Source organism: Xiphophorus maculatus, chromosome 22, assembly GCF_002775205.1.
Source record: "Xiphophorus maculatus strain JP 163 A chromosome 22, X_maculatus-5.0-male, whole genome shotgun sequence".
NCBI classification, from domain to species: domain Eukaryota; kingdom Metazoa; phylum Chordata; class Actinopteri; order Cyprinodontiformes; family Poeciliidae; genus Xiphophorus; species Xiphophorus maculatus.
The window spans coordinates 22736106-22750100 of record NC_036464.1 but is presented as its reverse complement, the minus strand read 5'-3'; the positions used below and the strand labels follow the sequence as shown (position 1 = coordinate 22750100).

Genomic DNA, 13995 nt, shown 5'->3' with positions numbered 1-13995 from the left:
TTTGATATGACTTATTGATAATTTAGCCCACATGTTTCCAGTTAAAAACAAAGATATTCTGCAGCTTCAAAAACTGGGTCATGCCCCACTGATTAATGTACATTTTAACATCCATTAGGGTGCTACAGCCATGATTTGTGCTGTACAAAGGGTTTTTCCACACACCTGTCAGGGTGAAGCAGAGATGAAACCCCGTTTTAGTCATACCAATGCAGTTGGTACACTGACAGACTGTTTAAATGTGGTAATTTGTGGATTGTGGAGGTCTAGCAGTGTGGGGTAACAATTTTGAAATACACCAATCAAGCACATCAAAAGAAAATACTTTCCATAAAAAAACAAAACAAAAAAAACCTTCAAGCTACTAATGATCTACTACTCTTTATTTACGTTATTCTGTAGCTTATCTTTTACTGAAAGTAATTCTTCCTTATATAAACAGAGAGAATGCTAATAGTTTTTTTCCTGTAGAAAATTATATGCATGACAATTCTGCCCTAAATCTTAAGAAAAAAAAAATGGCACCAAAAGAAATACAGCTAACAAATGTAGTTGCGTTTAAAATTTAAAAAACAAACCCAAAGTTTGGCAAAAACTCTGTTGTCCTTTCAACATGTGGAGTTTTTCCAGACTCCTTTCTAGTTTCAGCCTTCATTTAGCATTCATACGAACACCTGAGACTCTTAAGATGTGCAGTTTGTATTCTAGGATCCTCTAGCCACAAAAACATGTTAGGCAAACTTTTCTATTTGAAGCAAAAGCAACTCTTTCAGCCCCAGAAAACCATGTCTTATGATAGATAAAACTAAAAATCATCTCGTTAGCTTCTTCGTATATGAAGATCAGACCAACATTAGAGCTGAGAACCGGGCATCAACCCTCCGGCCGGGTCTGTGGCTTACCTTTAAAGTCCACCTCTCCGTTCCCGTCCGTGTCAAATATGTCGATAACCCTCTGCACCAGCGGGTTCTGTTGCAGCTCCGGCAGAGACATGAATTCCTCCACGCTGAGCGAGCCCGAGTTATCTAGGTCGAGTTTCTTAAATCTCTTCCCTAGCCTCTTAATCTCATCAGCATCGACTGAACATGGAGAAAAAGAAAAGAGACGGACAAAGAATCTGGATGAGACATTGTCCTTGTGGGCATCTGACCAAAGTTCTAGATTATCACAGCGGCTATGAGCCACAATGTGTGCAAGTGTTGGATTGACATTGTGTTCACAGCCTGAACACAAGGAACAAAAAACTGGCCTGTAAGCACCGATCTGAAAACATTTCACGCACAAACCAAACTATATTTTTATGCAAATGACACCCTTGACAAAACCTGCATGTCATGAATCTTACAAGTTTTACAAACGGGTCAATAACGACCCGACATAGACAGCCTCAAGCCACAGAACCGCACACACCACAGCAGCTCGTTGTGCTCCTAGCAACTATTGAAAACCATTGACTTGCTAGACAAACATTAAGAAAGCCAAAAAATGAGAAGTCCTTCTCTCAACCAAAATCAAGAGAACTTAAAAGGAAAAAAAATAGAATCAAGAAGAAGGATTATGAAATTGTACCTGATTTCTGCAAACTTACAGCCTTTGTTGTTGGTTCATTTTTATTAGACGCCGTTTGGGTGTTTTTTTCTCCAGCCATGAGGGAAACGCCTCGCCTCTCAGGCCGCTATGCTGAGAAATAAGCTAGGAGTAATCCAGGAGCAATAATGCAGTCTGTTGTTAATTACTGTATAAGCTCATTCACATGGTCACATGATCACACTAGCCAACCACAAACTATTACTTTATGTGCTGTAAGGTGGGTTCCTAATGGCATAGATCTTCAAAAAGATAGGTGTGGCTAATCTGAATGAAGCCAAAAGTTCCAAGAGGTCATGATGGGGGTTTTCCCCGAGATGATTTCATCCATTTAGTGACGTCCATTTTATAACAATGAGAATTGTTCAAAGCTGATAGCCGTTTAGATGTGATTTGAACCAAACGGGAGAGGCTGTAATTGCATGACTCTGCTGTTTTCTGACATGATGCAAGGCAAGGGAAGCAGGACGGCGGGTGTGCGTGGTGTCCTGCGTTTCAGCACTCCAGCTACACCAGCTCGATGACTAATCTGCATGTGTTGGAGGAAGGAGAAGGGAATGAGAGAGGGTGAAAAAGACAGATTGAGAGGGAGAGACTTAGGATGGCCGAAATTGCAATAAACTCAGCCTCGGGTGGAAATTTTTTAAAACCGCCACCCAGTCTACACATTTTTTTGGGTCTCGTTTTTTGTTGATGTGAACCGTTTTCCTCAATTTGCCTTCAGGTACACGATGTTAGCAGAGCACTGTTGTGTGAATGTTAGCAGAAGAAGAAGAAGAAGAAAAAAAGGCTTTGCTTTAGGGTTGTGACAATTTGCAACAGTCAGAGTTTTAGTGGGAATCCAACAATACAAATCAACTTTAGCATATCGTCCATCTAACATGAGAGAATACATTGAAGAAAGAAAAATCTAAGCAAGGAAAAAAAAACAGAATTATAGTTATTCTGAGAAGATGCTGGGTTCTGTATAGCCTGGCTATCAAACTTTTGGTTGACAGCTGAGGCTGTTTTCATACCGATGGGTCACTTAATTTAGTCTGAATCAGTTGATGATCTTCAACTGATTCAGACTAAACTTTTCAACATCAACTGTTCAACATCAAAAGTAAGTACGTAAACAATTAGATGAACTTTTTCCACATTCTCCATTTACAAGTACATTCCTTTTGGATACCAACCCATTTCCCCCCTCAAGTCCTACTTACCACGATTCACTAGAATTGATCAGGCCAGGGCATTAAGGGCAGCAGACATTTAACCAACTGGCGAGATGCATTAGGGTTTCCCCCAGAGTATCATAAGTCTGGTGGGCCAACAGGCTTTGCTCGTCACCCCACCAGGCTAAGCTTTGTTTGTTTATTTTAATACACCAGTAACAGTCGCATAAAAACACAGTGGGCATGGCACCATCCATTTTAAATCAATCAAACGTTAAATTCATGCCACCAATATCTTTCTTTATTTTTATTAGGTTGTAATTCAATATTTCTTAATTGTACAATTCTGCAGCAATCTGGATTTTATTTGAAAATCTTTATTTTTAATCCTGTGCTTGTCCAGCAGTTATGTTCACTAAACTCAACGAGCATGACCCTAAGAAAACTCCTAAACCTGGACCACGCAAGTTGTCACCATGCCCAGTAAAATGCTTTCAGGACAATATTTTTTTTATTTTTACGGCCGAGAGACTGTTCAGTGGCCTGGAATGACCTCACATTTCCTTTTCCCCTAATAATAATAAAGTGTTAGATTATTTGGCAATACATTTTATTAAATGTATTGCCAAATACAAACTAAATAAAAACTTATTAAATACGGGATTAGAGGGCCGGCATTACAGTGGATTTCGAGCTACCTGGAGAATAGAAAACAGTTTGTACAAGTACATGATACTAGATCCGAATTTTGTGAAATTACATGTGGAGTTCCACAGGGCTCAGTACTTGGACCAAAGTTGTTCATTTTATATGTAAATGATTTGGTAAATGTATCAGGGTTTTTCAAATGTATTCTATTTGCGGATGATACCACTTTTTTTTGTCAGGGCAATGATATAAAAGGGATGTTAAAAGAAATGAAAATAGAATTTATGCAAATACATAAATGGTTCAAACTAAATAAATTATCTTTAAATTTGGACAAAACAAATTATATGTTATTTACAAGGAGACAAAGAATTGTAAATACTCCATTTAAAGTTGATGGTGTAGAGATTTGTAGAGTTAGTGAGGTGAAATTTTTGGGTGTAATAATTGACGAGAAATTATCATGGAAATCCCATTTGAATTATTTAAGAACAAAATTAGCAAAATCAATTGCAGTGCTTTATAAAGTACGGGATTTTCTGAATGATCATGCACTATTTATGTTGTATAATACACTAATTGTTCCACACTTGGTTTATTGTGTTGAGGTATGGGGAAAGGCATGTTATACTAGTATAAAATCTGTTTTTGTTTTGCAAAAAAGGGCAATAAGAGTTATTGCTCGAAAACATGGTAAATATCCAACAAATACATTATTTTGTAATTTGAGGTTTTTGAAATTCAATGATTTAGTTGATTATAATATTTTGTTGGTTATGTATAAGGCACACCTAAAAACATTACCCTTAAACATCCAAAAAAATTTTGAAAAGAGAGAGAGTGGTTATAACCTTAAGGGGACACAGATTTTTAAGAAACCTAAATTCAGAACTTGTTTGAAAGAACGATGTACTTCGATACAAGGAGTCAAACTGTGGAACGACCTGCAAAACGATGTTAAAAATGCTAAATCATTACACATGTTTAAAAGAATGTTAAAGATTGTTTTTTTGAAGAAGTATGAAATAGTATAAAGTCAAAGTATAGTATTGTTCAGTTGAGATTGATGATTGACCTTGTTTCTTTGTTCTTCCTTCGTTTTCTTTTTTTGTCACATAAGACAAATCAAAAAAATTTTAGTTTTTTTTTTTTTGTTTGTTTGTTTTTTGTTGTTTTGATCCATAGTTGAGAAAAAGGGGCAGATATTATAAGATTATTTTCTTCTTTCTGCTACCTTTCATTTCATTTTTTTAAATTATTTTATTTTTTTTCTTTGTATTAAAATTTTTTTTTATTTGTATTGAATGAAATGAATAAAGAAGATAACAAAAAAAAAAAAAAAATGGCTCAAGAGTATGATAAATATCACTAAGGTGCATTGAGTTCACTAAACTGGAAGAGAAGAGATAAGGTGGGGTCACTGGTCCAACAATGTAAATCCTTAAAGGAACAGACCTAAAATAAGAACTATTAAAGAGAAAGGGTTATTATTTCAACAAAAACAAGATCTATTAAGAAGAGGAGCTCAAAGAAAACATTCTCAACATTTACAATCAAACTATGGGAAATTTCAGCTGTAAAAACCTGATGAATTCAGTTGGTTACACAACAGCTATTTTAGCTCGTTTCAAATATTTCCTTTGTGCATTTGGTAGCAATTACTATGCTTCGCTCTGCATCTAATTTCCATTAAATTTGCACATATAAAACATAACTATTAATAGGGAGAGGTCACCAAATTATTTTAATTCATTAGAGGGCATGAATCCACAAACAAGCACATGCTTTTAAAACGGGCTACTCTTCCCCCGGGGCTGGCTCTGTCCACTAGGCCCGGTTATCGGAGCTGAGCAAGCGGCTCTTCTTTGACACAAAACACTTTCTTATCAGCAGCCTCCCGTTTCCTGTTAACAGCAGATGACACCAGCTTAGCTCACAACAGCTGAGCCCGTACATGGAGTATCAATGTTACAGATACAGATTTAGTATTGTAAATCAAAGCCATGTTTAGGAGAGCCTGCTGCACAGCCAAATGTGTCCTTTTCCGACCCGAGGTGTGAGAGTCCATAAGTTTTTCAAGTCATGGACATTTAAGCTGAAAAGCACTTCTTACCAAATACATACCATAAGTCTAGGGAGTAAAACTTCAGTCAAACTCACTTTATATATAACATATAGCGTAGATAACGTGACTAGAGCTGCAGCTATCGATTATCTGAGATTTTGCTATTATTTTGGCGATTCATCAGATAAATAAAACTGACACACTCTTCAGATTATTCAATTAATCATTTAGAAATGCATGAACACAAAATAAAATTAAACTCCTTTTTTTAAAATAAGAAAATAAACCGGTTATTGCCTAAAATGCAATTTTGCCCGGCCCTTTCTGCTTGACTTAATACAGTGTAATAATAATCGGATTATTTTTTGGGATTAACTGATTAAGAATTGGATAGCAAAAGGTGCTTAAAAGCAGGTTTTATTTACAGATTTTGTACCAGGGAAAGCTAAAATTATGCCACTTGAGTTCTGGGTTCATAGATGACAAAGGTTGTTTTTATTCTTTTAAATGAAAAGAGTATGTATTTACTAGGGCTGTATAATTATATCGATTCTACAATATTTATTGATTTTTTCCACCCTCGGAAAGTATCGATTTTTCATCCGCAAGTATCAATAAACCATAGGGGTCCATAGGCTTATACCGTCTTTTTAACATGTCTGGTTTGTGACAGCGTAGCAGCAAGACTCTGCCTCCCCCAGTCTCACTTTCAACTTGTGTTTAAAGTGCACATTATAAACTACACACCAGTTTTTAAATTGCGTTAATAGGCCAAGTAAAACCAGAGTTATGCTAAAATAAGCAAACCATATTTTTCCGAATGTCAGGGTAGGGTTAGGGTTAGGGTTAGTAAAGTTGCACAAGTAACCGTGAAAGAGAAGCGAAACGGAGCAGCGGCAAAAGCTGTGAGATTGCAAAATTAATGCAAAGTTTGGATATTGGAGCAACTAGTGACATCTACTTTGTAATTTGTTTGTAGCTTAGTGGTTTCTGTTCTGTATATAAAGGATGAACACGCAGCATGCAGTGGCGCTCTGTTTTGAGCTGGAAGACGGAGAGGGGAAACCTGCAGCCGCAGTCTGGGTGCAGTGAGGATTACCACGATGACAATGGCGGATCGATCATTCATATTAGTAACTGACAAAGAGTATCAGAGACTGAGAGTACGATGAGGTCCTGGCAGTCTGAGAAGCAGCTACTCAGAGATCCAAGCAGGGGAATGGCGGTGCTGTGCAGTTGCAAGGAGTCGATCACTACGGGGTGAGGCAGAGCCACTCACCCAGCAGCTAGTAGTAAACAGCTTACAGCCACAGCTAACTCAGGGAGCCAAGGTATAGAAAAGCCTTTTCCCTATAGTCTAAAAGACTTTTTTTTATTCCAAAATGCAGCCACAGTATGTCCAACAGAAAAACAAAAGTGCAATCATTTGCATATTAAGAGTCTACAGAGGCTGGTAATCTCCCCACACAGCTCCTGGATCACTGTTGAAACTATGTTTTATGTCAAAACCACATGAATTAAATGACCGAAACTAATTTTCTCACTGCATCTTTGATTCATTTTGTCCAGCTGTAGACTCTTAGTCTCTGTCCAATCAGAGTCAGGTATTGTGTGGTTGGTGCTTTTAATCAGTTTTCAGTCAATTAAATCCAAGTCTATGAAACACAAAATGTCACTAAAATCACTCTGTCCTTCTAAAAACTTTCAGAATATTGTAAAAGTGCATAGAATCGTATCGATTGCCAAATATTGTGATGTATATCGTATCGTGAGATTATAGTATCGCTGCATCCCTAGTATTTACCTTTACTGTTTTTGCTTAATTACTGCTCCGACTGTGCCTTCTGCAAATTTACTTTGTTAGTCTCTATGGTCTCGTTAATTATTTGATTACCAAGTTAGCTGATGTCAATTAATCACGATTAATCCGATTGTTTTCAGCCCTGAATACAGCATAGCTACTTTATTATTTTTGCTATTTTAATGTGAATCTTCAATTAATAAGAATTAAACCAAAGCTTTCCAAAAGTATGGCTGACTTAACATAAAGCAGAATTCGGCTGATAAGAGTTCTTCTGAGAATTTGAGTTTTTCCAGAACTTTTTCTTTTTATTTGAATGTTAATTGAAATGTTCTTTTCTATGTTGTACACTAGTATCTTTTGTAACCGTAGTGTGAGAACAATGCAGGAATTTCTGAATAATTTGCATCACCTATCGCCAATGCAGAGAAGACTTATGACGAACCCAATTCTACGAGTTCAGCCTGCGAAAATGTAATTACTCTGAGCCAAACCAATAGGAAGAGGTGAAAACAACAATCTACATTTTCCATCTAGAAAGAGAGAAGGTCTTTGCATAATCTATGAACAGAAGTCAGTTTTCATACATCAGTGATATTCATCAATTCTGTAAGCCAAACTCAATTCACATTTGCATCGTCACACCTTTAAGCAATTCATAACTCGCCAAAGATGCTTGTTTTTGGATTGTGTGAAGAATTATACAAAACAGAGCCAAAAGAATACCGATGGACTTGAACTAACCTTTGGGTACAAATTGGAATATAAAACAATTTGTAACAGGAATCAGAAAGAAGCTACTTCTGTGTAACACTGTTTACATGTGTTAACTCTTGAACATTACTGCTTAATAGAGATGAGATGTCTTTTGGCAAAAAAAAAAAGAAAGAAAGAAATATCTCATTATATTAAAACTAGGGCTCCAAGATAACAGAAAATACTGTGATTTTTCAACAAGGGACACGTAAATTCAGCAACTCCGACCTAAGTGTTGAAATCTTTTTTTTTCTTCTTAAAGTCTTGTTAACATGACTGTTCACATGTTCTGACAAATATGTGAAATGCTATTTAGATGAGCAAATGACTACAATACTTGGCTTCAATGAACAATTAAACATGTTTCTGAAAAGATAAAAACTGTGACCCATCCCTTAAAATAACGACAGTGATTTGGCTACATATTACTAAAGACTACCACTATTTTGTTTTTAAAGTTAATGAATCAACAGCAACTAAAACTAGGTTAGTTGGTACAATAAATAAATATGTAAATCAAATAAACCAACCAAGTAGGTCTTTTAAATCTAACCGCTTTCTTTTAGTGCAACACCATCAGCTCAGAGATGTACTGAAGCACACTATGAGAAAGAAAAGAAGAAGAAAAAAGAAGAGCTACGACATGTCTGATGCAAATTTTGATACAGCTATTGAGCGGAGAACATCTGAGCACAGCGGCCAGATCCCTTATTGATGTCAGAAGCTGCCAAGAGTGTAGGTACATGTATTATTCATGGCAGCAAAGACGACTGCCTTCTCACAGCCCGACTCCCCTTCGCTGTCTCAATCCAACAAGTCTCATGTCTGCCAGCATCAGAGAACCACATGGTAGCCAGCTCAGCCAAGAAGAACCCATCATTACGGCACTGGATATGGTGCATTTTACAACACCAATAAGTTTTCAGGAAGGGACGCTGGTTTCTTGTTTTGGTGTCAGTAGGACTGAAAATATCCCTCGATTGACCACTGCAAAAATGTGGCGGTAAGATCCGACTGTGACGATTATTTTAGTAATCGATTATTCTCGGCGATTAATCAGTCAATCAAATAAAAAAATTACACATTCTTCAGATCTTTGTATTTAACCTCTTAGTCACTAAATTAGCTGACAATCATTTCAATAATTCATTAATCACAATTAATCGTTTCAGCCTTATGTCTGTCTGTGCTTGATTCATATTCTGTTACTACACATTTCACCTGTCATGTTATTGATTTTTGATTACATGAATGTGATAGAGGAAGACCAAAGATGAGAGGAAAATCTGATCACGATCTGGTGGGGCCATGAATGTAGGACAATATGAAGATGCTTTGTGCTAAACTGAGTTAGCTTAGCACAATATTAAAACATCATGAAAAACTTGGCAAATGGGGCCTTTTTTTGTTTTTGAAAAGGCTGGCTTTACCAGTGGACTTAAGAAATATTTACTGTGTAACAATAATCATGCTAAAACTGACGTAGACATGAGGCACTAAAGAGTCAAACAGAAGATCTGGAGTCTGGCAAACCACAGGTGGAGCAGCTCAAAGGCTCTGAGCCTCATTAGACTGAAAACAGCAACAGCGATTGGAAGTCGTGATAATAGAGAAATCCTGCGTTTATGATTTCGTGTCAAAGTCGTGAAGAATACAGGTGATTTATTAGGATTATTGACAGACATGTTGTTTCATTCAGATACTACAAAACCAAGTTTTTCTCCCTCTGCAGTGCTGTTAGAGTCTTCAATACCTAATGAGAACAAAAACTCTTTACTACTAACACCCAGAAAAACTAGAGCCAAGCTCACTCTTTAGCTTTTTCACAATCAAACTGACCTGAAACCAGATTGATCAAGGTTAGAAACCACAACTGCCTGCAAATAGCCAGAATTTGCTAATACATGAGACGCCCTTTAAGAACGCTTGAAACTGCTTATTTTAATAAACACCAAATAGCTTAAATGGCTTCAATATGCCCAGAGGAAATCGTCACAGCACTGCCACAAAAGATAACATCTATTGCCTTCCTTATCACTGCTCTTTTGGGTACAGCCAATCAGCTCAAAGAAAAATAAATGGCGCCCCTGGATTCAGCAGCCAATAGCATGTCAAATAGCACTTTTCAGTATTTTGTCTACCCAAGCTGCATTTTTCAAAAGAAAATGCTCTTTATTTCTTTTGCTATGAAACCTCTCTGATTAAAAGGAAAAAAAATGGCACGGAGAATAATTTACAATCTGGTCACCAACATCTTCAACAGGAAGCCAATTAGACCACAACACTGTCATGAGCTTAAGTAACTGAATACAAGTGTGCAAAGAGAACTACAGAACTAAAACTCAGTCAGTCTGAGGATGATTGCCATTATATGCTTTCATTTTATTTTTTTACATAATTAATTTTTTTGCCTCACTGGGTCTCAATAAGCAGTTTTGTATTTGCATTTCAAATATTTAGGTCTTACATAAGCAAAATCCCTATTGGAGAAAAGCAGTGTTAAAATGGCCTTACATGTACAATATTAGTTCATATTTTACAGTTATCAATTCAACAATATACTATAAGAGGAAAAAGAAAGTGGCAAATATAGCAGAACTGCGTCATAGCTGATGGTTAAGAGAGGAAAACATGAGCATGTCTGATTCGACTATAACCACATGATGCACTTATGCAAGTTCTTCCTACTGTGTGATCAACGTAAGCTCAAAGTCTTTCTATTGTCAGGGTTAGAAGTAAGGCGGCACTCCTGCTGAATGCAGAGAAAATCCTACAGAACAAAAGTTAAAGCTTCAAATAAGTTCTAGTAACAACAACAAAAAAATGCAGTCTGAATTTTATAGACAGCTGTGTTCCTGCAGAAAAGTCTGATGAAAAGGTGACAAATAGATGTGAGAGCCAAGAAAGGTAGGAGATGTTCTGGGATTTTTTTTTTTGTTGCAACACCTGCTACAGAAAAAAAGAAAAAAAAATCACAAAGCAGGAGGGGGTTAAGAAGAAAGTGACTAATACGGTAGTATGCATTCGTGGTCTGCTGAGCCTCATTTCCTTGGTTTTTACAGAGAAACGAGAGGCTCAATGATTTGAGACGCAAAATGGACCCCACCGTTGATCGCAAACCTCCTACATAAACCTGAGGAGAAAGACGGATGTGATTTTCACCTCAGCGTAAGAATTCACACTTCAGCCACATATGATGGTATTACGATGCCTCAACATGTACAAACTGTCAAGTGTAGAAACATAAAAAGACATGTATGTTAAGATATCCTTCATTATAAAGTGTCTTTAAAGCTTAATCTGTTATAAAACATGCTAGAATGATGCGTTTGAAGCTGTGATTTCATTTAGTGCGAGGAGAAGAAATGGGAACGGTTTGCATCATCAGAGGCTCCTCACACCGCCATGCTAATGAGCAGCTCTGAGGGACACCCGATGTAACTGTGAGATGATTATGATAATCTCATATAGTCCAACACTGAGCGCGCGCACACACACACATACTCTTTCATAAATGCTGTATGCACCCACAACAGTGTTACTAGGCAACGGAAACCCATTAGCCCCCAAGGTAGCCCACATCCACATGCAGACACACACTGAAAAGGAACACTTAAACAATTGTTCAGAAGGGGAATGCATAAAAACACACGCATACATATATATATATATATACACATATATACAGTACATACATACATATGTAGGTGGCACCGGCCTCTGAGAATGAGTCGTTTTTACTGAATTATTATAAAAGCGACGGTAACACGGCGAAGACCCCTGCAAGTCGTCTGGAGGTCTGGCTGATAATTTACATCCCGAATCAGCAAGATAACCCTGAAACAGCCGAGCTATCTGAGGCCTAACCGCTACAATGCAGAACCCAGAAAATCTACCCGTTTCCACTCTCTGAGTATAAAAAAAACTAATTGTTCCCAAAAGTGTCATTAATGATTGCGTCCTCCTAAGCATGCTAAGCCCTTAAACAGTTCACCCTGCACATTGATGGAGACATGTGACTCCATTAGCGGCCAGCCGGCCTGAATCGAGATGGGCGTTGGAAAGAGGAAGCCACATGGAAGCTTCAGTGTGACTGAAAATAACAGCCTTGTTCTGTGTGGCTTTCCGGGCAGCCAAGACGAGGCATGACGGTGGGTAAACATGAGAAGGTTACATGCACAGCCCAGTAATTACATGGGTTTGACACATGACACTGAGCCAATTAGCATAATGGGGTTGGGTTGAGTAAAACGAGGGTGTAGCAATTATAATGAAGGACACAAAGGCAGAATGTAATATAAACATACTTGTCAAAATTGACCATGTTTAAATTCGAGACTAGATTTTTATTTTATTTTTTACAACCCAAAATCTCCATTTAGTTGGGTTTTCTTATGTGTATGTTTGCTTGAAAGTCAGATTTTAGCTAAAACTGAATCTATAATAATAAATCTGGACTAAATCGTGTATATACCTTGATGTTGTTTGTTGAAGTTCGCAAAAACTGGAGTTTGGATGCTTTATTTGACATCTAAACTCAAAAATGTCAGATTGCAACTCTGATCTAAAAGGAATTAGAGGTTGACAAAGGATATGAGAATGCCCTTTGGCCTTTAAAACAGAGCATTTTATCTCCAGGTTAGCAATTGACAGAATCCAAGGACAGAATCTAAACTTCTAATGTTGCGTACACAAAACGACTCGTTTTTATACAAATCTATATAAAATACCTTATTAATTTGAATTTTTTAATTTTAAGATCACATTATATAATTCATAACTAGTTTTTACAACAATTCTTTTATTTATTTTTTACAATAACTGGACAAAAAAAAGCGCCTCTAGCCATTTATTTCTAGGTCTTTGTCGTTTTTGTAATAATAGCCAAGGTAATCTTGCTAATCGCTCCCTTTCTCTCTATATGGGTGACAATCTTTATATCTGGCTTTTACACAAACCGGAGATTAGAAACTTTAGTGCATATTTTAGTGCTAACTAACACTAAGTAGCTGATTTGTTTGAAACTGAACTCTTCCAATTTCAACAATTTAGAAAGATTTTAAACTGACATAGGACTGGGCAGTAAATCTATTTTATTGATTAATCCAATTTTTGTCTTTTGAAGATTTAATATTTGGAAAATCAGGATTTTTTTCACCAATGTACTCCTTACGTTTCCATAATTCAAAGTGATGTCAGCACGTCCAATGCTGCCATCGCGACATATCGCGACATTCGACAAACGTGTTTTACAGCTTCCATTTATTTGGACTTTGAATTCCGGTCACCTCTAGGAGAAAATCTAACAATTTTTTTTTGTTACAATAATAAAGTCATTATATTAGAAACATACAATTGTAGTAATGCGAGAATAAAATAGTACGACAAAAATGCAGAAATAGCACAAATACTCCAAATTAATGTCCCCAGAATAAAGTTGTAATATTAGAAGAATGTAGTAATTTTATGAGAACTCCAACACAAAAACAAAAAAATTGTCCAAGCTTTTTTCTTACTCAAATGCTGTCTCATAATTGCAAGATGCTGCTGAGTAAAAATATGTTTTTATTTTGTTATCATGACTATGTTCTCGTCATTAAAAATAATAAAAACAAACAATTCTTGTAGCCAGGACCTAATACTCCATCGTACAACTCAATAAGAAGAGTTCAAATTCAAACCAAACGACTGGGTTAAGTCGGCTTGAACTGAGCAGACCCTGGATTTCAGAATCAGGCCATTTCTGAGGCTAAATAAAGCAACACACACACAAACACACACCCTGCCACATTAACTAAGTCTTATCTCACACAGGCCAGCGATGACACCAGGCTGTATAACCTGGATTGTATACTACAGCTCCGGCACTTTGTGCATTAGGCTGATTGTGCCGACTGCTCTGATAACATACAGTTTACTTGCATGGGCCGAACTGAGGACACAGCAGGGCACAACATTGATGGCGTGTATTTATAGCAGTT

At 36.9% G+C, this 13995-nt stretch overlaps 1 protein-coding gene across 1 annotated transcript in view; it reads right to left on the bottom strand.

The window, feature by feature from the left end:
- The window catches only part of ppp3r1 (protein phosphatase 3 regulatory subunit B, alpha), a 51039-nt gene that overhangs the window by 6318 nt on the left and 30726 nt on the right, over positions 1 to 13995 (bottom strand). The window contains exon 3 of the mRNA XM_023327493.1: positions 903 to 1079. Within this exon, the coding sequence (XP_023183261.1) occupies positions 903 to 1079 (177 nt within the window). The remainder of the gene's footprint in view (positions 1 to 902; positions 1080 to 13995) is intronic.